At 28.5% G+C, this 26,032-nt stretch overlaps 1 protein-coding gene across 12 annotated transcripts in view; it reads right to left on the bottom strand.

The window, feature by feature from the left end:
• LOC124955706 (metabotropic glutamate receptor 7-like) overlaps positions 1-26,032 on the bottom strand; it is a 38,663-nt gene that overhangs the window by 5,242 nt on the left and 7,389 nt on the right. For 11 of the 12 annotated variants that reach the window (XM_047510530.1, XM_047510529.1, XM_047510525.1 and 8 more), the window contains 10 exons: positions 19,906-20,091; positions 18,430-18,663; positions 11,858-11,989; positions 8,698-8,877; positions 7,499-7,668; positions 1,947-2,101; positions 1,464-1,712; positions 567-722; positions 315-441; positions 115-226 (listed from right to left, as the gene is read on the bottom strand). In XM_047510530.1, the coding sequence (XP_047366486.1) occupies positions 115-226; positions 315-441; positions 567-722; positions 1,464-1,712; positions 1,947-2,101; positions 7,499-7,668; positions 8,698-8,877; positions 11,858-11,989; positions 18,430-18,663; positions 19,906-20,076 (1,686 nt within the window). In that variant the 5' untranslated portion in view covers positions 20,077-20,091. Of the gene's footprint in view, positions 1-114; positions 227-314; positions 442-566; positions 723-1,463; positions 1,713-1,946; positions 2,102-7,498; positions 7,669-8,697; positions 8,878-11,857; positions 11,990-18,429; positions 18,664-19,905; positions 20,092-22,220; positions 22,314-26,032 lie in introns of those variants that run through there. The other variant, XM_047510531.1, reaches the window with a different exon arrangement.

A 26,032-nucleotide genomic window follows, 5' to 3' on the forward strand; every position in this document is an offset into this window, starting at 1 on the left:
GAAAAACACTTGATTTTTTTATCTTTCTCTCTTATTATCTCTCTCTCTCTCTCTCTCTCTCTCTCTCTCTCTCTCTTTTTCCCTTCTTTATGTTTCCAATCGATCATTTCCTACCTGGAAATTTCTGACGTGACCTAAAGGACAATTATCACTGCAAGAACTTCTTGGTATATGAAGTTCACCAGCTCCTGTTGCCCATCTGGTCATATTGATATCAAAAGCCAATCTAAAAATTGGAAAAAAAAAATAAATTACGATCAGTTTATTCTCCAAAATCAATTATTAAAAATCTCGCAAAAAGAAAAAAAATTTACTCTTCTTTCCAAGTGCCAATCAGAGTATAATCAAAACGATTTTCTTCGTTACGTTGATATTGATAAATATTATAAAACCCGTAGGCATCGCCATTGGTATTGAATTTAATTTCTGTACCTTGACGACCTGAAAAAAAGAATATATATCTCTTGTCAGTATAATATATGTAAACAATTCTTTTTATTAAAATAACCAATTCCAATATTCAATTGAAAAAATAAAAATTAGAAACTCTTTGTGTTGATCCTTACCAATGAAGGTAACGTTTCGAATATACTGTAGAAGTTGTTGGCCATCGGGTGCAGGTTTCAAAGTTTCGCAAACATAATGCATTCCAGTAAATTCATTTTCGCATTCTTCCTCTATCACGTTGTGAACTCCATGAGCCATTGCATATACAGCATCGACTATATAAATAATAACAATAATAACAATAACAATAATAATGATAATAATAATAATAATAATAATAATAATAATAATAATAATAATGATAATAATAATAATAATAATAATAATAATAATAATAATAATAATAATAATAATGATAATAATAATAATAATAATAATAATAATAATAATAATAATAATAATAATAATAATAATAATAATAATAAAATATAATTATATGTATTCAATCGATATATTTTTCCTGAATGTGACATAAAGAGGAAAGTTTCTCATCTGTAATATCTTAAAATGAACAAAAAAAAAAAAAAGAAAAAGGAAGGGCTTCTTCATTTGATGGAAAAGAAAAAGAAAAAGAACCTAATAAAAAATCAGGTCAGGATTTTTAGCGAGTAATAGTCTAAAGTCTCAAGAATTCGTTGGGTTAAGGGCTCTGCTCCAGGCTATTTTAAAAGAGACAAAGGAGGCACGATTGTCTGATGGAAAAAGAAAAAAAGAAAAGAAAAAGTAGAACGATATGTTAGCTTTGTTTCAAGATAATCATCTCTTTCATTTACAAAATAGTAATTACCTACTTATTATATACATTATATATTATTATATATTATATCTATATTATATATATATATAAATATTTAACAATAGATATATATATATATATATATATATATATATATATATCTATTGTTTCACAGGATATTCCATTAGCAATTTTTTACAAATTAATGAAATTATTTTACCAACGAAAGGTACCAGCCCTTCTTGCTCGTAATCCTTAAGTTCTTCAGTACCAGTACATCTCGTCATTTCGATCGATGCATTTTGGCTAAAAGTGCATTTATGATGTTGCGACCAAAACTCACGGAACCATATATTCCTACAATTTACTATTTTTCCGGGTAATGATTCGTGTGGAATATTATTCTCACTTTGTCCTTGACATTCATTAGCCATTCTTGGTCGAAGGTTAAGATAGTATTCGTCAAAACCTTTAAAAGATATAACAAACGTAACAATAAAATATATATCTCATTAATAATAATGATGATGATAATAATAATAATAATAATAATAATAATAATAATAATAATAATAATAATAATAATAAAAACAGATAAAAGAATATCAGACTTCTAAAAAAAAATTGTATACAATTTGAATTGGTCAATAGTAGTATAAACATTACTTAGACACTGTCTAGTAAGATTGAACGATAAGATTACCTTTAAGGGCAGTCCTATATGGTAGTATAGTGATAGCACCCTCCGCAGCAAATTCTTGATCTCTCACCGGATAAACTTTAGCACCCCAGGAGTCACTACCAACCCACATGAAGTGACCCGTACGATTGGCTCTCACCGTAGCTTGAAGAAGTTTTCTGAAATATAACAAACGAGAAGGATGATATCGTCGATAAGATAAGCTTCAATTTCGTCAATTTTTTCGTTACAATTCATCCTTTTTCTTCTTCTTCTTTTTATTTATTTACTTATTTTTTTTCTAGAAAGTTAGATTAATTCAAGAAAACTGGGTACACAAAGATACTCATGAGTCAATTTATCGGGAAAGATATAGCTGAATATATCCAGGAAGCTAAAGAGAGGGAGAGATAAAGGGAGAGAGAGAGAGAGAGAGAGAGAGAGAGAGGAGAGAGTTAACAGTCATTAATGTTAGGAAGCTTTGGAAAACGTTTCCATGGAAACTCTAAGCTTATTCTCAACATACATATGTAGATATGTGTACGTTGTATGGTCATCTATGATACTTTAGTCATTACGGTCTTAAGTTTAGTTTCTCGAATATGAACATAGTGATACCACCTGTCAGCCCTTATTCCCCGACTAACTTAATATAATTGGTAGTGTATCAATACTAATAAAATTATACTTTGATAATAGCTAAAGTGAGAAAATATGTTTATTCGCTTCAATTTTTAATCAAAATTGAATAATAAATTGATAAATTTCCAACAGATACTCTTCTCTTCGAACGATTTATAAATATCTCATAGATATCGTTGTTATTTTCTTATTTATGGAAAAGGAGAAGACGGAGAATGAGAGTAGAAACTAAAAGAAATCAAAATAAGATTTATCGGAGCAATACAAGTCGGATAAGAGGAAAGAGTTTGAAACCTCTAAACTTATATTGTCGGACTTATCAAGCATGGTCCATCGAAATCGAATTCAAGAAGTAATAGCTTTTCTTCGACGTATGTATGTATACGCCAGAAAACGAGATTGTGAAGAATTCTCTCAAAGATTTCCTTTTTGAGAATTGAGACGAAATAGAAGTATATGATAACTATCACCATTGATGGGTAATATTAATTATAACATTGGAAGGAACATCTGTTTTCTTCCGTTTTTTTTTTCTTTTTCTATTAATTTAACATCCACGCGAATATCTATACTAGAGTAAATTCTAAAGTCAAGTCATGTATATCTATGTTTCAAAGCAAGCATAACAGCAGAGTTTCTAACAAGTTAGAATCGAATAATTCAATCACGCTGCTTTCACGTTCAATACGATTTGAAACTATCAAAATGAGGCTAGAGAAGGAGAGAGAGATAAAGAGAGAGAGAGAGAGAGAGAGAGAGAGAGAGAGAGAGAAGTAGAAGGATGAAGGGAGGAAGAGAGGGGGTGGGGCTAACAAATGAGATCAATTTCAACCACATATCGACGTCCTCGAGGAAACAAGAACGTGTTTCACGGTTTACTGATAATATTGAGTTAACAATCTGACACTTTGATTAATAAATCCAATAACTGTAAAACTTTTGAAGAATATAAATTAATAAAACTAGATCGAAAAAATATTTTAGATAATGTATATATATATATATATATATTATCTAAAAAACGCATATATATATATATATATATGCGTGCGTGTGTGCGTGTGTATGTATGTGTGTTCTTCTTTGCCAATGTATACCACTTTGCGAATACGTATTTTAACCTTGTGAGCGAGATGCGTGGGAGTACATGAGGATGCTTGCTAGCTAATTGGATCTCAACACAGTATGGAAGACAAATTGAGGTCCGTCGGTTTATTTATTTCGCTGGAATCGATCTTCTTCTTCTGACAGTCTTTCTCTCTCTCTCTCTCTTTTCCTATCTGCATCTATCAAATTTTTCTAAAAGACGTTTCATTGATTAATAAGTTCTAATAAATAATTTATCTATATGTATGTGTTCTGATTTATGTAAGTTTCACATATTAATATAAAAATATCTAGAAATGTCTGATAATATTCTAATATTTAATCGTCAACATTTATTACAATAAAATTATTTTATTTTATAATTATCCACCTAATAATATTCTAATATTCTATTATCAATATTGACCACGATGACTCTTATATACTATTTCTTTTAATTCACATTCAAATAAATAATATTTCCTTTTCTCTCTCTCTCTCTCTCTCTCTCTCTCTCTCTCTCTCTCTCTCTCGCTCTTTCCCTCCCTCTGTTATCACAGTAAAGAAAAAAGGAGACATACGTGTTTCTATAGGATAAAATCACTAGTAGATACATTTAAAAAATACTAAATACATTGTATTTTAGTCAATAGAGCTTTTTGCTAGATAATCCTTTGAACGAGAAGGAAAACTAGTCTCGAAACACTTTCGAAAAAGGGGATGACGATACTAAGAAGACGGTATATCAGGACGTGTTTGGGCAATCGATTTGGAGGACGATATTGGGGTCACTGGATTACTATACGGGCAAAGGGGAATAAGTACCCTCTTTCTCTATCTCTCTCTCTCTAGCTATTGTTTTCTTCGAGACGAAGAACGAGAGATTCAAGTTAAGAGCGAAGAAAGGGCGTGTGTACACTCGAACATCGATCCTCTCCTTCTTTTTCCTTTACTGCTACAATATTATTACTGCTATTATTATTATTATCCTTTTGTTTGTTCTTTTAGTATATCTAAAAAAACAGATCACAGTTTGAACAGTGTTGACTCTTGAATGAGATTCCAAAGAAAATCTATAGTCGAAGTAATGTCAACTTTAAATAAAGAAACTTCTTTACAAATACATCTATCAAATCTTTATAATAGAAAGAAAAATAAGAAATTAATTTTATAGATTTATTCTATTAAACGATGAAACCTTAAGTAGATTAGAAATATTTCTGACAGACAATCATATTTTTTATTTCACAAATTGATTATACTATTAATTATACAGAATAAGGTAAGTCAAAAGTTTTTACATGATTTTACGAATTAATGACTCTTTTTCGAGAGTTTATTAGATTAAAAAATTATAAATCTAGAAATTTTTAGCTCCGTCCTATATATCTAAATACATCTAATTAACATTGTAATTAATTGGATATCTCTCGTTAGATTCTTTCGAAGTTCGAAAATATTTCAAAAATGAAACGAAAAAACTTGTTAAGGAAAGAAAAAAAGAAAAAAAAAAAAGAAAACAGAAACACTAACAAACAGAGAAAAAACCTCGCCTTAATCGCCTAGGGAAACATTTCTTTTTGATTTTGTTTCGTTTTTATATCGCAGATGAAATTATTCGTAAAAGTTGAAGAACAAGGAAAAGGATGCGACCGATAGAGAGTACTCCGTCCTTTGTAATGCAAAGCTCTTGCATTTGTTCGAAAGAGAATATATATTGTACGCGTAAGCGAGAGCACGGCATGTATAAATAAAGAGAGATTTTTCCTAGAGAAAAAAAAAAAAAAAAAAAAAAAAAAAAAAAAAAAGGGGAAGAAGGAAGGAAAGAAGAAAGGAAGGGAAAGGAAGAAGCAATGAAAGGAAGACAGGGATAGATATAAAGAAGGTGACGGGTCGAAGATATCCGTGTCGATACGAAGCCTTTTGAGGGGTTGAAATTTAAAGTCGATAGGTGGAAAAAGAATGTTTTTTTCCTGCAGCAGCCGGTTTGCTCCGATATTTGGATACTAGCCAAAAAAACGAGTTGGCGATGTGTGTTTTATGAAAACCGCTAACGCCACTATGGCGACCTACCTAAAAGTGGTTTTCCCTTGATAATATATATTCTAGATAAAGAAAGAGAAAAAATTCTTTGTTAATAATAACGAAAAATATTGGACAGATATATTGTACGTGTGAGCTAAAGGAAAGATAATCCAAAAGAAAGATAATAGCTGAAAGATAATATTCTCGAGCATTGACAAATGAGAACATTATTTAGGATTATTTTAACGGTAAGAACTAACGACCTATTTTTATCACATCTGTCAATCTGACAGATACTTAACGAAGAAGAAAAAGAAGAAGAAAAAGAAGAAGAAGAAAAAGAAGAAGAAGAAGAAGAAGAAGAAGAAGAAGAAGAAGAAAAAAGAGAAAATACTTAAAAAAACAAAAAAGAAAGAAAAGAAAATAATTCTCGCGGAATAGATAATAATCGAGTGAGAAGGATACGTCGAAGAGCATCGCACGTATAACATCGTTTAAACGACGACGACGTTTAAAAATCGATACTACATATAGCGAACGTCATTTTTCACAGGCTGCATTCAGAGCGATCCATAATATAACATAAGCAACCAATGCCTAAGAAGATAAGCTGTGACACTTGTAAAGCTCTTTCCTTTTTATAACCACGAAATTCAATCCCGATTTTTTCTTCCTTCTCTCTCTCTCCCTCTCTCTTTCTTTCTTATTATTTTATATATATTTTTCTTCTTATCGTTATCCCTTTATAATATCATTGAACTTTAATATATATATATATATATATATATATATATATATAATATAATTTTATTTTTCAAAGATAAAAAATTAGATCATAAAATGTTGTCGACGTTTCTTTTAAGATTTTGTTTAATATAAAAAAATATTTATAATATATCTATAAATTATATCAGATTTTATTCTTCTCCCTTTTCTCTCTCTCTCTCTCTCTCTCTCTCACCCTCTCTCTCTCTCTCTCTTTCTTCCTTTCTTCTTCTCTTTCGTCTTCTTTTTATTCACGTCTCGTTTGAAAACGATCAAAAATAGCCGAGAGGTTCATTTCAATGGCAGAGTTGTCAAACGAGGAGAGTTTTTACAGTAACATTTGCTTTGTGTTCCTACGTAAAAGGGAAGGGCATGTCAAGGGTGAAACAAAAAGTAATGATCCTATCCATAGGATATTGTCGTCAGAACGAACTTATATCGTTCATCATAAATCAATGATGGAATAACGGAGGTATACTTGATCGGTCATGGCAGAAATTAATTACTAGAGAAAACAATGTAGCAGAGAAAGATATATATATATATACATATGTATGTATGTATATATATATATATATATATATATATATATATATATATATATATATATATATAGGATGATAGAGAAAGAAAGAAAACTTCTGATGTTAATCTATATCATCTAAAGTTTATCGACTTTTAATTTACACAAACCTATCTTTTTTCATGCTACTAATTTTTTCCTCGTCATATAATAAAGAACAATTTTCTTTTTCGCTTATAAAAATATCAGCTGTTTTTATATATTCAATATTTTGATCAAGCCTATGAAAATATTTTGTCTACTCATTTTTTTTTTTTTTTTTTTAATATGTGTTCAGAGTAAGCTGCATTTCTAAATAATTATTTTCCGAAAAGAAGTATCATTTTCAGATATAAGAAAAGTATTATTTCACAAATAAAACTACTATACTATATTTTCTATTAAATATTTTTCTAACTAGATTGTTCTAACTTTTTGAAAAGAATGAAATCAATATTTAATAATACATTAAAAATAATTAATAATAATTTCTTACCTTATATTATCTTCATCAACGAACAATACGACTCCTCGAGCATTATGTTTCGTGCTTAGTCTTTCTACGATCCTATCAAAGTCTACGGTCTTCGAATTTCGTAATATCTTCTCGCTTACAGCAACGCAAATGTTATATTCCAAAGATAACGATATAAAACTGGCGATACCCTAAACATAGATAATCGTTGTATTATTTTCTTTTTTTTCCTTTGTCTTCTTTTCTCTTTCCCTCCCCCCTCTCCTATTCCCTTCAAAAAATAATTCTAATCGAATATTTTATTTTATCTTATTTTATTTTATTTTATTTTATTTCTTACTACACTTAACTCAAGCAATATCCAAACACAAGTTTCCGTCGTTTCTTTCAACATCGCGTGTTCTCAACTTCTTATTCAATCTACTGTAAAGAAGAATATGAAGGAACGTATTCGAAGAAATTCCAAGTGCATTTGTTTTTACTTTACGACAAAAGCAAGCATCATTTGAAATATCGAAGGAGAAAAGAAAACGGATATTGCTTTTATCGTTAAGCGATTTTCAACGTGTATCTTGTTGATATATGAAGACAATAAAAAATAAAAAGAACAAAAAAGAAATTTACGATTCAAAAATGCTACGACGTCAACATCAAAATAATGATACTAATGGTAATAAAAATATCGATTAGAAAATATTACTGACCCACTTTCATTTTCCTTTTTCTAAACACACATAAGCCCACAAATATATATATATATTCTAATTTTTAATCAGATATTTTTTATATTCAAAAATCCAAGTAAATCACAAGTTTCGTTAAGTAATTAAAATGTTTTATTAATGCTCGTTATTTACAGGACCTCCATGTGACCTCTCCTCTTGTTTTGTTCTATCGTTCAGGAAACAAGCACTTTTTGTTCGCTTTTAGCCAATTTGGTTAAACGTTTTTGTTATATAAAGGATGAGATCATCAATTTAATATGTGTATATATATATATAACTAAATAGATTAAAATTATCCATGCTATATATGATAACATAAAATATGAAACAATCTACAACAAAAAAACATCTAATTAAAAATATCCGCTAAATGAACCTCATTTTATATATACACTTTTAAATAAAAAACTTATCTTATATATATATATATATATATATATATATATATATTTATTTATTATCATTTAAAGTGCATAGAAGAAAAAACTGACTGACCTTTTCACCATAATCACCTTCGACGGCCACCGTAGAAACATATTTCCATCCTAAGCGATGTATCACCTCGACCATGGCCTGCGCTTGAAAACTGTCTGGTGGTACAACTCTACTGAAATACTCGAAACGACTTTTGTCCGATAATTCAGTGCTGGTTGATGCATAGCTCACTTGGGGTATCTGCAATATGCCATGAGCAACGTTTACACATTGGTAAAGGTCAAAAGTTCTTATCCGTGTATTGTATTTTATTCTAACATTTATCACGACAAACTGACGAACAAATGTACACAGTAATTAATTTTAAATAATGATTTTAACATGATTCGAAAGAAATGATTAAAAGATTAAACTTGTACCTAACTAGAACATTTACGGTCTTTTGCTAATGTTTTGTAAACATCTATGTGTATAAGTATACCTATGTATGTATGTATGATGTGTATGTCTGTGTGTATATGTGTCTACTTCTCCAAGAACAGATTAGTCTTGAGGAACAGCGTAGACTGTTTAACTACGATGGCTTTACCAAATACGAAACCAAGAACAATTCACGTGATTCCTCATCGACCGAACCAATTAACAGGGTTGAAGGAAAATGCATTCGATCGAATGGAGTAGCACTTTCTATGCTAATACCTCGAAAATATTCCAATCGATTACACACCCTCCTGGACAAATTTCATTCAGCCTAGCCAATTGAGAATTTAAAATATTTATTGATCCCAAAGAGGAAAAAGAGGAAATGAATGTTTTCTTTTGGGAAATGCGATAGCGCGATTCAAGAAAAATGACAAATTCCAAATCATTTTTATAATATATATTGAACTTAAATTTTTCAGAAAAATCTGATTTAATTTTTTATTTTTATTTATGTATCCTTTTTCTTTTTCCATAGGTATACGTAAGAAATCAAAATGTTTGATTAAAATTTATATCTTTCAAAGTCAAAATTTCATTTCTTTTCAATATTGATTTTTGAAAATAAAAATAGATAAGCAATAAAAACGATTCTGTTTCCTTATTTTTTTTCTTTTTCTATCACTTTTATATAAACCTATAGTATATATAAAATGTATTATATATACATACATATATATATATATATATATATATTTATATGTCTTTCCCTTTCTCATTCTCTTTATGTGTGCGTTCTGTTACCAAATGTAAAATGTAAAATCTAAAGTTAAACTCTTCCTTGAACAAAAGATGATGAAATATACATGAGCTCGAAGCATTAATAATATAATTTCTTTCACGTTAGTAACATTGAAGCTATCAAATGAAATTTACAAACCGAATATCTTTCTCCATCTTATCATTGTAATTGTTTTCTTATTGGAAAAGAATAAAAAAAGTTTGTGAATGTTGAAAGAAACGAATAAAAAACTTATAACCTTTCAATCAATTAGTTTTTTTCGAGACTTTCTAGGCTAATTTGATTTTCGTCTCTGTTAAATTACAATCCTAGGAAATTTTTTGCTATTTAAAAAGAAATGAGTTTAAATAGTTTCAAAGAAGAATTCTTAATTGATTTTGAAAATCGCTTAGGAACTTTTGATCAATCCTGTATAAATAAATAAATTGTTCGATCCAAAGCAAAAATCAAATAAACTGCAAAGCTAAATGAATAATCATTTAACTTTTCTGATTCTCTAGTCATATTACCAAATAAATCCTTTCAAAATGACTTCACTAATAGATCCTTTCAAGAAATTCCTAGTTTCTACTTTGATAAGAAAGATTATTCGCTGACCTGTATGATTCTCGTTGTATGAATTTTTCAGGCATTGTCCTTTTTTACTTCGTTTCTATTATACAACGTTCTTTATCGATCAAAGTTTTTATTTTTCCACAATTCACTATGTTTAACATTTGTCTTTATTTATTCTAATAAGAACAAAAATTTTATTAAAACTTTAACCGAACGTATCCCATATTAATCGTTTTCAAATTGATTATTAATTTGATTGACGATGACTAATTAGAATTAAATGCTTCTCGATTTCGTCTGATGCAATTTGCTATCTATCTATTCTATTCGTATTCTTTTTTATGATCGTAAAAAAAAAGATAGTAAAAATAAAATTTGCCTTTTTATCACCATCTTCATAGTATACTGAGAAAACGTAAAATACTATTTCGCATTCAATTTTGAAGAAAAAACGATACAAAAAATATTTCCATGCGGAAGTTACCCTGCTTCGTTTTTGTTTTGTTATTTCCCTTTGATTTTGACTCGGTGAACGTGCAGTAAACAATAATACGTACGTTCTATATTCATATGTCTCTATCATTCTCTATGTATGCACACATAAGTGAGTAAAAAAGAGAGAGATAGAGATCGGGGAGAAATAGATAGATAGACAGATAGATCGATAGATAAATAGAGAGAGAGAGAGAGAGAGAGAGAGAGAGAGAGAAAGCACTTATGGTAAGAGGAAAATACGATGCCGAGTGCTTTGGCGCGCTAGTTCTCAAGATCCTCTATGCCGTCCATTTCTCAAGGAACTTCCTCGAGAGATGAGAGAACTTCCTCGAGAAGCACTGTGCTATTCGTTCCTAGAAACTTATATTGGCCAGCGTGAGTAGCCACGTAATCGTACGCGCGCGCGAAAGAGAGATAGATAGATAGATAGATAGATAGAGTGAGAGAGAGAGAGAGAGAGAGAGAGAGAGAGAGAAATGATTCGTTTCAGCGAAAAATAAGATTTCACGAGTTATTCCACGTTACAATCAAATACCAAATCTTTCATTTATCATTTATTTCATAATATTTTTATTTGAAATTAGAAAATCATAATTAATATCTTTTCACAATCTCTAAAATCTAATAATAATAACAACAAAAGATTAAATTCTTTTAATGAGATCTAATCATATTATATAAAATAAAATATAAAAGTTTATTAGAAAAAAAGAAAGGATGTTTGGTAGGAATATAGTTTAAAACATAAACTATCTTAAAATAAAGAACAATTTTAAGAAGAGAAATAATATCGAACCAATATAATTAGAAGTTAATTTTCTTATTTTAGCTTCGTTTCTAGAAATGAATGGACTCTGATCGGTGCAAAAACGTGATTAGCATTGTGATATAATATACGAGAATAACTGTGAAAGTATACAATATTCTTTTGATTATTATTAAAATTACCTTGAAAAGTCTTAGAATATTAGCGACCATGATGGAAACTACACTGAAGGAAGCTCCTATTACTCCGGTTACTGGTTTATGTGGCATGTATATAGGTGGTTTATTATCTTCGCACTTGTACTCTGAAATGTCCTGTAACAAAAAGAGATAGGAGACATCAATAAAAATTCTTTATTATTAAAAGTAAACAGAGAAAAAGAGAGCGAGAGAGAGAGAGAGAGAGAGAATGATAAAAACAAATTAACATTCTCTTAAAATTATATCACATTAGTTTATATAACTTAGAAATATACACAAATGGAAAGTTTAACTCCAAATGTATTCCCAAAGCTAACGAGCTCAGAATATTGCTAATTAAATTAAAGAACATTTAAAAGTACATTTCAAAGTTGTTACCCAGTTACTTGAAATATTTAAAACCGAATAACAGCAAGCTAGCTAGCTACCTAGCTAGCCTCGAGCCAACGAGAAAACTAATACCAACTGTATCTATATGTATATATATAAATATATATATATATAAAGAAAGATAAAGAGAGAGAGAGAGAGAGAGAGAGAGAGAGAGAGAGAGAGAGAGAAATTTCTGTGCTTTCCACGGAACGATAATTCTACACTACCCTCGAATTAACCACTGGAAAATTGAAAATTCAAATATGTAAATCTGCTTGATACTTCACCTTATTGCAAGCTTTTCAAAATCACTGTTTTATACCGATCAAGACTACCTCAAACTTCAAACTGTTTTATCAAAAAGGAATCAAAGGATTCTTCGTATATTTGACCTTGAAAGAAAGTTTGATTTAGATGGGCAAATAAAAATATAAAAAAAAATTGATGGAATCTCGATAATCATGATATTTTAAGATATATTAAGATATACTTTTTAAAAATCAACGATTAAAATTTTGTTATTATCATTTGGAAAATTTTATCGATCTTTTTTTTTTGACCAATTTTTTAATAAATCATTTGGAAAATATAGTATATAGACATAGTACAATGATGAAAAGTGCCCTTATTAATATTCACTTGGATCTGTTTGCATTGTCGATGAGTTTTGATAGAGTGTACCTTCTATTTATGTTACTCGATGCAACTACATCCTGTCACGTATCACAGACTCTTCAGTGATTGCTTGAAATCCTACAATCACTGAGAGGTCCTGTCCCACTGTATTTATGATCTTTCAATTATATTTAATTGAATTCGATGATCCTTCAATTTTTTTTTTTACATTTCTTTTCAAACCTCAGGAATATATATATATATATATATATATATATATATATAATTCTTTATTCTATTTATTTATTATAATGAACAAGATCCTAAAGAAGGTTAAAAATAGAATATGAAATCTTTCGAAAAAACGACCATGATCAATCATTTTTATTCAACGAATAGGATTTATTTTCTTTGAATGACACTTACGTAACTTGGATTAAAACTTCGAAGTCATTTCCGATGGAAAAGTCACCATCTTTCCACTCCGTTTCTCCTCGATCGATTTTGTCGATCATTCAGGCGAAACATCACAGGTATATAATTCATTCTTACGTATTACATATGTATGAAGAAAAAAGAAAATCATATAAAAAAACTAATAGAATCAGGTTTACGTACATTGCCATAAGATTTATTATAATATAATGTATACAGGAATGTATCCTACTTAAAAATATAAAAACGATTTTTAATTATTAAAAAAAGAGATATCAAATTTTAGAAATTTAATATAATTAATAATACTTATGCATTAATATTAAAATTATCACAATCTTATTATTATATTTTTAATCAATGATCTTTTCTCTATAATTAAATATGATTAATAATTAATTGATTCATATACATACACTCTTCTCTCTCTCTCTATCTTTCTTTTGAAACAATATAATAAATATAATATTTTCTCTAAAAAAAATCTTCCTGTTTATATGTGTATATATTATATAACAATATTTTTTAAAAGTGACTATTCGTAAAATATAAAATGACTATTTGTAAAATATAAAATAATAGAATAAATATAATAGACTTTGGGAGAATAGGAAAGAGGTTAACAAAATTTTTGACTCGGATAAAAAACCAAGAGGACTTGTCGTCGTCATTGTCGTTGTCTCGTCGTCGTTGCTGAAAGCTTACAACACTCGACCCTTATGATGCTCAAGGGGTATAGCCATGCACTTTTGCGAAGGAAGCAAAGCGCTTCACTAGGAAATTGCTTCTGACACGGGCAAAAGTGGAAAGGAAAATGCGTTTTGCTTCCGTCTTTCTTGCGAGAAGTACACTTCGCAGTATGTTTCGCTGTAATTATCCTTCGAACTCGAGTATCCTTATTTTTCTCTTCTTCTCGGATCAATAAATCAAACAAGAAGAATTCTTCATAATTACGCAGCTACGAGATCCTTTCATTTCGAGTGACCTAATTATATTCAATATAATTCTAACATTTAATATTTATACGAGCAAATTGCTTTTTTAATGTTAAATCACGTCTTTTGACTATTTTAAAAATATTCATTCCCAAAGAAAAAAAAAAAGAACTATTCGATGAATAACATAGAACAAAATACATAAGAATTTTTATGCCAACGATAGTTCGAAAAACTTTCAGAATTCTTTTCTCGTATATCCGAACTGTAATAACAGTGTTTGACCTCAATATTTCTTATAAGACCAAAGATATATATATATATATATACACGTATATAGATCTTGAAAATTGAAGTCGTGGAGAGAAGATAGGAAAAAGAAAACAAAAAAAAAAACAAAGAGAGAAAGAAAATTATTAGGAAACATTTATTATCGATCTTAAAGAAACGTGATTAAATCACGTTTGATAACAAAACGTTTCAACGAGAGACTCCAAAATCGAAATTTCAAGCAAATCGAAAAGCCAATTCTAATTCGTCATCCACCTAATGCTTAATTAGAGGCAATCCAATGGAAATAAGATTTTCTCTTTTCTTTTTATCCAATGAATAATACATAAGATGAAAGAAAGAGAGAGAGAGAGAGAAAGAGAGACAGAAAAAGATAATAGAGAGAAAATTCCTGACGAAAATTCTATTTGAAATTTAGGCGAATTTTATCGGTGACGAATAATACTAATAATTGAAATTTTATTAATAATAATAATTGAAATGAAGAAATTATTCATTGCAAATAATTAATTTGTATATATATATATATATATATAGACACACACATATATATACATTAATACATGATTACTTTTCATCATCGTGAAAAAGGGTTGATAAAAATTTTGTGGTACTCGATAACTTTGAACACTTTTCACAAGCGAGTAAACAAGTGCACGTCCATCTATTATCTACTACGTACGTTTGTAGAGACAAACATGCTTTTATCGATACGTTTGCATCGATTTGAACGAAAGTAGCGAGACAGAGACATGTCACCAATGTTGACAATGACGTAATTCTTTCGTTTTAGTCACTTCTAACACATACAAACACAATGAAAGGAAAACTATCTACCATTTCGAATGCACTACAATCTTGTAAAAAAGTGATATTCAATTTAAGATAAACTCGGAATACGTTCTAATTCAGTGATAGTAAAAAAGAAAAAATAAATAAATAAATAAATAAATATCTTTGAATTCAATTTGTAAAAACATTAATCTGGACGACAAGAAAGAAAAAAAGCAAAAGTTAAACTATGAAACTTCATAATGTCAAAATGAAATTTTTACGGATTTAGACGAGATCGTTAAATCCTCGTAAATCTTCACGAGATAACACGCAACACGATCGTTTTCCTTGAAACAGGAAGCACGATGTAGAAGATAGGAGAGAATGAAAAACGACAAAATATGCGAAAGAAATTAATAACATATTCTGCAAAAAATATTCAACCAGTTTGCATAAATCTGATATGTTACACTGTAGTTCTTTAATGGAAAATAAAAAAAAAAAAGGAAAATCTGCTAGAGAAAGATAAAATTACAAAGTTTTCTCCTACAAAAAGAGTAAAAAAAAGAGAAAGGAAAGAAAAAAATTTGTAATGCAAAAGAAAATTTCGACGACTCAGCTGTACTAATGAAAATAAAAAAAAAAGAAAATAATGAAAGTTAATATAAAAGTTACGAGAAAGACAAAATATGAAATTTATGATTAATATATTTGAATGATATATTAGCATATTATTGTTATTATTATTATTATTATTATAATTATTATTATTATTATTATAAAGAATTATGTTGATTCTATGATACTAGTATGATATTATTATATTATAATGATTTATATTAATATTATATATATAGATAAATAATAATAATATTATTATTAGAATATTATTAATATACTGATAATCATAGTAATCATTAAAACTGTATCAATTTATACTGGTGCTCTTATAATATTATTATTATCTTAATATTGCTGATAAAAAAAAATATTTATAATTATTTTTTTCTATTTCAATAACCATAATAATAATAATAATAATAATTATAATAATAATAATAATAATAATAATAATAATAATAATAACAATAATAATAATAAATCTAATAAGAAGGGAACTATATAGTAACGATTATAATTTTCCTTAATTATCATAAATACTATACTCAAGTTAATATCTCGAAATGAAAGGAAACCCCTAGGAATTCTCAAATGCAATCCATATTTGACATATTCCATAGAGACCATTTAAATCAAAGCGGACAAATTTGAGTTACCTGGTCAATGAGAATTCATACACGCATAAAGCAAATAATCCATATAGCATATGAAATTGCTACGAACGTTGTGTGCATTTACCATTTAGTTAGCAGATGAGCCAGTTAGAATGTTCGATGACCAGTCTCGACAAATTAACGATGGCACATTTGCGATAGTGTGCGTATTAAAAATATACACTGTAATAATAGAGTCTAAGGGACGAGGAGGGGGGAGGTCATTGGAATCAAGGGTGGATGCAATGTGGGGGAGAGGGGGAGGGGGAGGGGGAGGGGGGAACCGATGATGGGTGATCATTAAATTTTCAATTTCGTGCGAGAATATGCCTGCGGTTCGGTTCGATTCGACGAATTATCGATAATATCGATTCTCTTGTGATCATCGAAAATGACAAAGTAAACAGAATAGAAATATAGGGATAATTTAAGCAAAAGAAAATAAGAGAGAGAGAGAGAGAGAAATTTTGAAATTAAAAAAATATATTTTAGAAGTTCTCTCGTCGGAAGCTTTTGTTTGAATGAATCCACTAAAGGACAAATGTCACAGCAAGTTTCCTTAAGTTTCGAATGCATAACGCATAGATAGAAACAGCCATTGCTGTTGCTGGCATCTATTTGAAGACACAAAGAGAGAGAGAGAGAGAGAGAGAGAGAGAGAGAGAGAGAGAGAGAGAGAGAGAGAGAGAGAGAGAGAGAGAGAGAAAGGAGAAGGATAGAACGAGATAGTATTATCAAGGAAGCTAATTAAACGCAAGCATTACAAGCATGCACTGTGCTTACTCTCCTTTATTACCAAGCTTATCCTTCTAAGACCAGCTCAACTTCATACTGATGCAATGCAAACTTTACGGGATAATAAACTGCTACTTTTTCTTATTAGATTACTTTATACTTAGAAAATTTCGCAGATGCTTGCCCTGACATATCATTACTATTATACTGATATTATATTGTATACTATATATATTTTAATACTATTAGGATAAAAAATAATAAGAAAAAAAGGAAATAAACCTATATAAACAATTATATTTTCCTTTCTAGATAAAAATTTCATTACATATATATATATATATGGGTTGTGCAAGTAAGAAAACAGACATCAATTCATGGCACGCGGAATTCGATCATTCGAGGTGTTCGACCAATCAGGATGAGTAACGCCTTCTGCTTCGTGTCCCGTGAAATTGAGAATTGGTTGGTTGGTTGGTTGGTTGGTAGGTATTGTGGTAGATGGTTGAATACATAAAGTCCTTTGGGGGCTTCCGAAGAGAAAATTTCACCGAAATACCAGAAGCTTATCCAATCGAGATCGACGGTTAGTCTACTAAACTTTTATCGTGCTTGATCCTGATCAGTTGTGTGTTCGTTCTACTTCGTTCGTGTAAACTACTATCACTATTACGAAAGAGAAAGAGAGAGGGAAACTCGATGGCTCGATATAATTCTAACAAAGCGTATTAGATCCTTTTCTATTATCCTTCCTAGAGTTTTACTTCAAAGCGTCTCTCCAAATGGCTATTATATTATCGATTATACAGGTTGAGATCAAAGATAGTTGATTTTAAAAATCAATTATCTTTTATCGAGACTTTTTAGACTTGTAATTAATTTGGTAATTATACAAACCAGCGTTGTAACTTTACAATATATATATATATATATATATATATATATATATATATACATATAAAAAAAAAAAATATTAACCCCAACATAAAGCATAATTAATATTTGAAATCACTTAGAACATTATACTTTTTCTTTTCTATTTTTCTTTTTAATACATCCTTTTTCAAATAAATGAAAAAGTCTTTAGTTAAAAAGGAATTAGAAAATAAAAAAATCAATTTACCTGGTTCATATAAGATCTCATGAATTCCATACTCTGATCAAGAGCATACGTCTCGCTGCTACATGAATCTAATATCAATGCACCCAATGTAGTGTTTGGTAGAAGCTCTTGATCACCATTAATCTCGTCTAATGCGTATAACATTGCTTCTAATCGTTGTACACCTTTTTCTTCCTTTACTGCACCGCAAGGTGATTCACCGATTGTACCAGCACCACGTGATCTTACCCATACCTGAAACAAACGTAAATATGTTTTAGCAGATGCAAAAATTAAAGTAATCCTCTTTTAAAATTTATAACAATATAGAAAAATAATAAAACATTGAAACAAATTTACCTAACTTTACTAATGTTTATTTAATTTCCACAAATTTCCGTCTCACATGTTCGCACGTTTTCTAAAGAATTTATAAAAAAAAGAAAAAAGAAAAAGAACATAATAATTTTAATAATAATAAAAAGTCAATACAATTAGAAAACAAATAAGAAAATCGATATAATAAATGTGACTCGTAAAAGAAAAAAAAAGAAAATTAAAACATCGTCCAACGAGAAAGAAAAGATGTTTGTTTGAGAATGAGAAAAACTAATGTGGCAAGCACATACTTCAAAAGAAATAAACTTGAAGAGAAAGTTTGAGAAAAAGGGTACGAGATGGTCAAGAGTTGAGAAGAACTAACAAAAGTTTTTTAAACCAGAGCGAAATCCTCTCTCTTAGTTGATAAAGTAAAACACAACCTAGATAAATAGAATGATTTGTTAAAATGAACAAAGATCGATGTTAGAAACCATTCCAATTGCCTTTCTCTTTCTCCTGATATACGATCTCTCTATCATGATATCAACTGCATAGCAAACTTTCTCTCTCTCTCTCTCTCTCTCTCTATTTCTATTTCTATTACTCTCTCTTTCTAGAATATTCCTATAGGTTATTGATAACAGCGTATTGTAAATTAACACAAGCGTGAGCTAGCAGCAAATACGATTGTGCTCTTGAACGTATCGATTCTATCGAAATCGTTTATTGAACTTTGTAGAGAAACTTGTCGAAAACGATTTCAAATACATACGATAACGATATTTCAATTATACAAGGTGGAATCAGTCAATGTTAATAACTAAAGTATTTTCATTGTTTTTTCAAAATAGGATAAAAATATTGAAGAGAAAAATTATTATCTTTTAAATGGCAACTATGTCCATTAAAATAACACATTTTTTCGAGATCAATTAGTAACAAATTTTAAGTGAAAATTTCATTTCCATTTCCATTTTTTTTTTCTTTTTTTTTTTCTTTTTTTTTTAATAAAATCATATATTTCTAATATCATTGAATTATAGCTTAAAAAAATTCAATGATATAAAATATTACTATCGTATTTTTTAATCTATCAGAAAAAAAGAAAGAAACATTTACTTTATGTATGTACATATATATATAAGTGATAATGAAATAAATTTTTATCTAATATACCTGTTCGTGCATAGGAAAAATTCCTCCAAGAATGATATCGCCATTAATCCTTATCAATTTCGAACCATCCTTGTTGCCATCCTTCCTCTGATAAGCCTCACTCACAAAAAGGAAGTAAAGGATCATCATGTATGATAGTAGATTACTTTGCATCAGGCTCATTTTAAGCATCTTTGATTGACTCCACTGAAAATACAATTAACAAAATTGCCTTTTATTTTCTTTCTTAATCTACGTATATATCACAGTAGTAAAGAGAATAAAATTACACGGAAACATGTCTGACATGCTATAATAAAATTAACAGACATTTTAATAACATGATTGTCGTTTATAGTGTGTGTATGCGCGTATATATATATATATATATATATATATATATATATATATATATACGTTGGAATATTTACAATATAGACGGATGTTCAACATGTTTCGAGCTTGTATCAAAATTCAGAAGAACTTGCTTTATCGATATATATCGTGAGTCAAAGTGAATAAAAATTTCTTATATGAGTTAAGATTGTGAGGAGTGATATTAAAAATCAATTTTTTTTTTTCGAGATCTATTAGACTTGTAATTAGGTTTGTAGTTTCATAATTTGAAAAAAAAAAAAAAGAAAAAGAAAAATTAGCCTCTAAAAATCTCGAAAAAAGAGTAAATTGATTTTTAAAATCATCTAGGAACTTTTGGTTCTTTTATCCTATACATACATGCATATATGCGTAGGTAATATGTCAAAGGAAGAATAAAGTCTAATGATTAAATACTATGAACGGTGCTCGGCTAAAGCTCTCGTTTCAATAAAAAAGATATCGGAATTCGATATAACTATGCCACGAACGAGGAAGAAGATACGTTACAATCAACTCAGTCAGCCATTTCGTCTACTACTTTTATATCATCGATTATATTATGTATATGTGAAAGGTACGACTTTGATGTTATTATACTTTTATTCAATCATTATTGAGCATATTCAAATATTTGTTCATTTAAAAGTTCATTGATTGAGAAATAGAAAAAGAAAAGTAAATTCTTTAAGAATAAGAATGCAAATAATTTCAAGTAAAACATCAGGAATATTATAATTTATTATTGTATATATGTAATTTATAGATATCTATTTATTAGTTAATCCAATGTTACTTTCATTTCTTCGATTTTTTTTTCTTTTTTTTTTTCTTTTTTGATTGAATAATTTCCCTTAGAAATTTAATTTGTAATATCAAAGAAAAAAAGGAAAAAGAAAAAGAAAAGTAAAAGATACAAATAGTTTTAACAAAAAATTCCACTATTATTGTGATGAAAATATCTATATAGGAAATTTTGAAAAGTTAAAAATGGGGATTTAATAAAACACCCTGAATTCTTCTTTTAGCCTGGAAAATCCATGTATACAAGACGACAACAACGGAAATATCGATGAAGAGCTTTTCCGCTGGCTCGCATAAAAAACTTTCCGAAACTTTTCTCTATCCCGTGCTTTTAATTACTCACCGGGAAGAGATATTAAAGGAGCGAATAACTAGGTTGCTCTTTGTCGCTTCAGTGCCTTTAATCGAGTCCCTTAAGCCAAGTCCCTCGATTAACGTAACGTTTCATGTGCAAAGTTTCTCTCGCGATGGACGAATGAATCGACCGATCGATCGTTTTTTGATCGATCGAATGATCTATCGAGTAAAGTCGAAATTTACATAGACGTGAATTACGAATTTTCAGAAAAGCTTTTCTGCAAGTTCGGCAAACCGGAAATGACGTTCGCTTAAAAAGCTCCCTATTATAGAGTGATTCAGCGATAACTTTAATGCCTCAAATACCTTTACTATTTTCAGAGATACAACAAAAAAGAAAATATATATATATATATATAAAAGAAAAAAATTCTGCCATTCAAAGAGAACAATAATCTTAATTAAATTGTTAAATTGTTTCTTTTTTACTATCGTAATTATCAAGATTTGATATTTTTTTCAGAATGATTGGTACCTTTTTTTTTAAATATATTTTTATCATTATTATTACAACGTCATATAGTATAAAAAAAAATAGATTCAACGATAATATAAAACATTGTTATAACATCGTGAAAAATAGTGTAGATACTTGAGATATACGAACATTTACTCTAATTTATTTTATATAAAAACAATGATATTAACGAAGATAGAATGAAAACTAATTAGGAGGTGTTGAAAATTATGGAAGGTTCAGAAGTGCAAAAAAATAAAAATGAAGGAAAAAAAAATGGAAAAAATATTAAAGATGAAGAAAAAGAAAAAGAAGATATAGAGATAAAGATCACGAACTATACCTATTGGCTAAAATTCAATCTGTTCGAGGCACAACTTTCCGTTCGGTCGTTAATTGGATTTCTTCGGTGACTTTCGAACGAGCTGTTAGAATCTTCGACAGTGGAAAAGGCAAAGATAAAAGAAAAAGAAAAAAGAGGCGAAGAAGTAGAATAATTATCATTTGGGCCAATTAAGAAGTAAGCCTTATATCTATCTCTAGCAGGTGCCTCTTTAAAAGAAACTAAAGTTAGGTACGTATGTATGTATATATATTGAAAATAAAATTCGTTCTTGCGTATGTTTCTCATCCCTAATTTTCTATGTGTGTCTCTTTCTTCCCCTCTTAATGATATAACTATCGGTACAACAACTTCTCAACTTATTTTATTATATTTTTTTCTTACAAGAAATAGAATAATAAATTTTAGTGTTAACAAGAACAACAATCGTTCTAGATCGATAATAGTTTCTTAAGATCTTCGAATTAGGTTAATTAATTTGAATTAATTGAATATCTTTTTTTTTTTAATTTATTTTAAAAATTATATAATTTTATCATAAATTTAAACAACATATATATATATATATATATATATATATATCTGTGTGTGTGTATGTGTGTGTGTGTGTGTGTGTTAATGAATCTATTTCTAAGAAATCGAATATTAATATCCATAAATATTAGTTGGCCCATTTTCATATCAGATTATAAAAAAATTCCTAAGTTCCTATAGTTTAGCAATCTAAAAAGTAAAAGAAGTGAGAAAAATGAGAGAAAATTAAAAAAAAAAAAAAAAAAAAAAAAAAAAAAAAAAAAAAAAAGAAAAAAAAAAGAAGAGAAAAAAAAAAGAAAACGAGGTCGAGAAGAAAATTGCACCAAGTAGAAAATACTATTATGTTGTACTTCCAATGTAACAGTGAAAAAGCGTGCAACGAATTTTCTTGCAACTTTAACACAAGAATAGAAGTTTCTCTATCTTTCTTTCTCGTATTTTTTTTTCTTTATTTAGTTCTTTTCCTTTCTTCAAGAAACGTAAGGTAAGCCGTAACTCTCTTTTTTCACATCTTAACAGCGTCGAAGTCGATATGGGTTAAAACCAAGAAGCTGACCCTTGCATCGACCATTATCCGTAAAACGATACGCTGACATAGTCCTATCTTTGTCATACTGACGAGAGAAAAAGAGAGAGAAAGAAGAAGTGAATTTGTTGATGTGATAAAAGTGTCGATGGAAGAACAAGAGAATATTATATATATATATATATATATATATATATATATATATATTTTTTTTTTTTTTTTAATTCTCTATAATCTAATTTTTATCTCGAAGTTTTTATCGTATATGTATATCTTATATAAGAGTTTGTTTCAAATTTCGTACAATGGCGATTATTAATAGATCTTTTTTTACCCCTTAATTTTATATAAATAAATAAAATAAAATTTATATAATAATAATAAAAATTAAAATCAGAATTAATCGTAATTATGTACTTATTACGAATAATAAAAAAGAAGAAAAAAAAAAAAAATTCTATTTCAGAAATTATTTACAAAATTGACTTTATTATAACAATATTATTACTTTATTTAAATTAATAAAGAATATATTACTCTTGAAAATATGTTTCAAGTCTCTACGACTTTTAGTTTCGAAGACATCACTCTCTAATGCTTTCCATTCATAATTCTTATAATACAGCTGTTCGTAGTAATAATACAGTAGTAGTAATTTGATCACCTAGGATGCGTAAATTTTCGAAATTTATGTAGGTCAAGGTGTCATCACTCTAATATGAATGAAATTATGTAAGTTAGTGTATCAACGTAATAAATCTTTTTTATTTAAATGGAAATATTTCCGAAATTAAAAGTCATAAAGAATTGAAACCAATATCATTTTAAAGGGCAAAATTTTCTCAATTTTTTCAACTTATTGTAAATAATTAATTAACAATTTGTTACAAACAAATACTTACGAATTAAATTGATTGTATTTTGTCAAAAAAGAAAGAAAAGAAAAAATGAAAAAACATTCAAAAAGCATTCAAAGATTTATAAAATTACATAAATTAATAAATTGTTAATAAACAAATTATTTAATTAACTAAGAAACAATTTTTCATTTATATGGGAATATCTCCGAAAGTAAAAGTCTTAAAGACTTGAAATAAATATCATTTTAAAGGGCAGAATTCTTTTCACATTCTCAATGTATTGTTAATAATTAATTAACAATTTATTATAAACAATTTTTGTAAAGAAATTCTTACTAACTTAATTTATCTTATCTTATCTTAGCAAAAAAAAATTCGAAACTACAGGATTTTCAATCATTTCGATGAAAATTGTATTGAGTCACTCTCAGACTAGGACAGGACATGGTACAACATGGAACGCTATGGAATGGAATTGCAGAGAAATTTCCTGTTATGTCATAGAATGGTGTTTCAGGGAAAGAGATTTGTTTAGCAAACAATAACAACAAAAATTAGCACGATTTACCCTGCTAAACTTTTTTCCGATGATTGTTTCGGATCTATTATAAAATGCACGAACGTAAAAAAATTCTCTATAATCGAATTCCAAGTGGAAAAGAGGGAAAGGAAAAAGCAGAAATAACGAACGTACGAGAGAAATGGAGAGAGAAGGAAATTTCAACTTGGAAATTGCTTATGAACGATCTAGCGATCGTTACTTCACGGTGAAATGTTTCCTACGGGAAACGGAAATGGAAATTCCCAGTTGACTCTCAATCCGTCCTTCGAGAAATATGATCGATCACCTATTTACATAGATACAACAATTTTATTATGTTGTTCAAAACATGAACTCTCTTTTATTAATAATATTAATGATAAAACTAATTAAGAAAAAATAAAAAGCTCGCAGAAATCGCACGCGATTCAAGAGGAAGAGAAAGAGTAAGAGATAATTTTTAATTTATTTATATTAATTCATATCTAATATTATTATACTTTTCAGACTATTTTTGTACAAATAAAATCTATAAAATATTATTGCTAATATCTGTATTGGACTATTAATTTTTATTACTTATGAATAATCTTATCACATATTTGTGTTTTTATGTGAGACTATATTTACATTATAATTTATTATTATATATAACTGGAAAAATATTTATATTATACAATTTAATTTATACTATATATATAAAATATTATGTTAAATATTTAGAAATATATGAATATATATATATATGTGTGTGTGTGTGTGTGTGTATATATATATATATATTTTTAAGAAACATAAACGTTTTTGATAAACCTCTAATCGAAATCCAATTCGCGCGTGCAAGTGTAAGGAAAAAAAAAAAAAAAAGAGAAGAATCGAATGAATCAAATAAATAAAATTTATGAAAACGATCGTCGAAATGAAAGGTATTAAGTAAAGTAAATCATTTTATTTTTCTTTCTTTTGATTTCTCCAAGTTTGTAGGTACTTCGTCTCTTCGAAAATGCTAATCTATCTTACTAGTAAAGTATCATAGTAGATGTTTAAGATTGTGAGGGGAGTGGTCGGGGGAGGGGTGAGTTGGATAAGGTCTGTTCCTTTGAATCGAGGGAAACATCTCTAACAAAAACGCAACGTCACAGTGATAGTTGCTTGTTCGCGTATAAACGATAATGCTTTCTCACGTCCATCTTTCCTTCGCTCGGCTTTCATCAAGAAAAGAAAAATCTTTGCAGCTACGTAGGTAGCTCTTTTTAAGAGTCGTTCTTTTTTCGTTTCTTCCATTTATCGTTCTAGACACTCTCGACCCTTTTTTCACCGTTCTCATGTCATGGAATGCGAACGGCTGCTA

Source organism: Vespa velutina, chromosome 19 (assembly GCF_912470025.1).
Source record: "Vespa velutina chromosome 19, iVesVel2.1, whole genome shotgun sequence".
NCBI classification, from domain to species: Eukaryota; Metazoa; Arthropoda; class Insecta; order Hymenoptera; family Vespidae; genus Vespa; species Vespa velutina.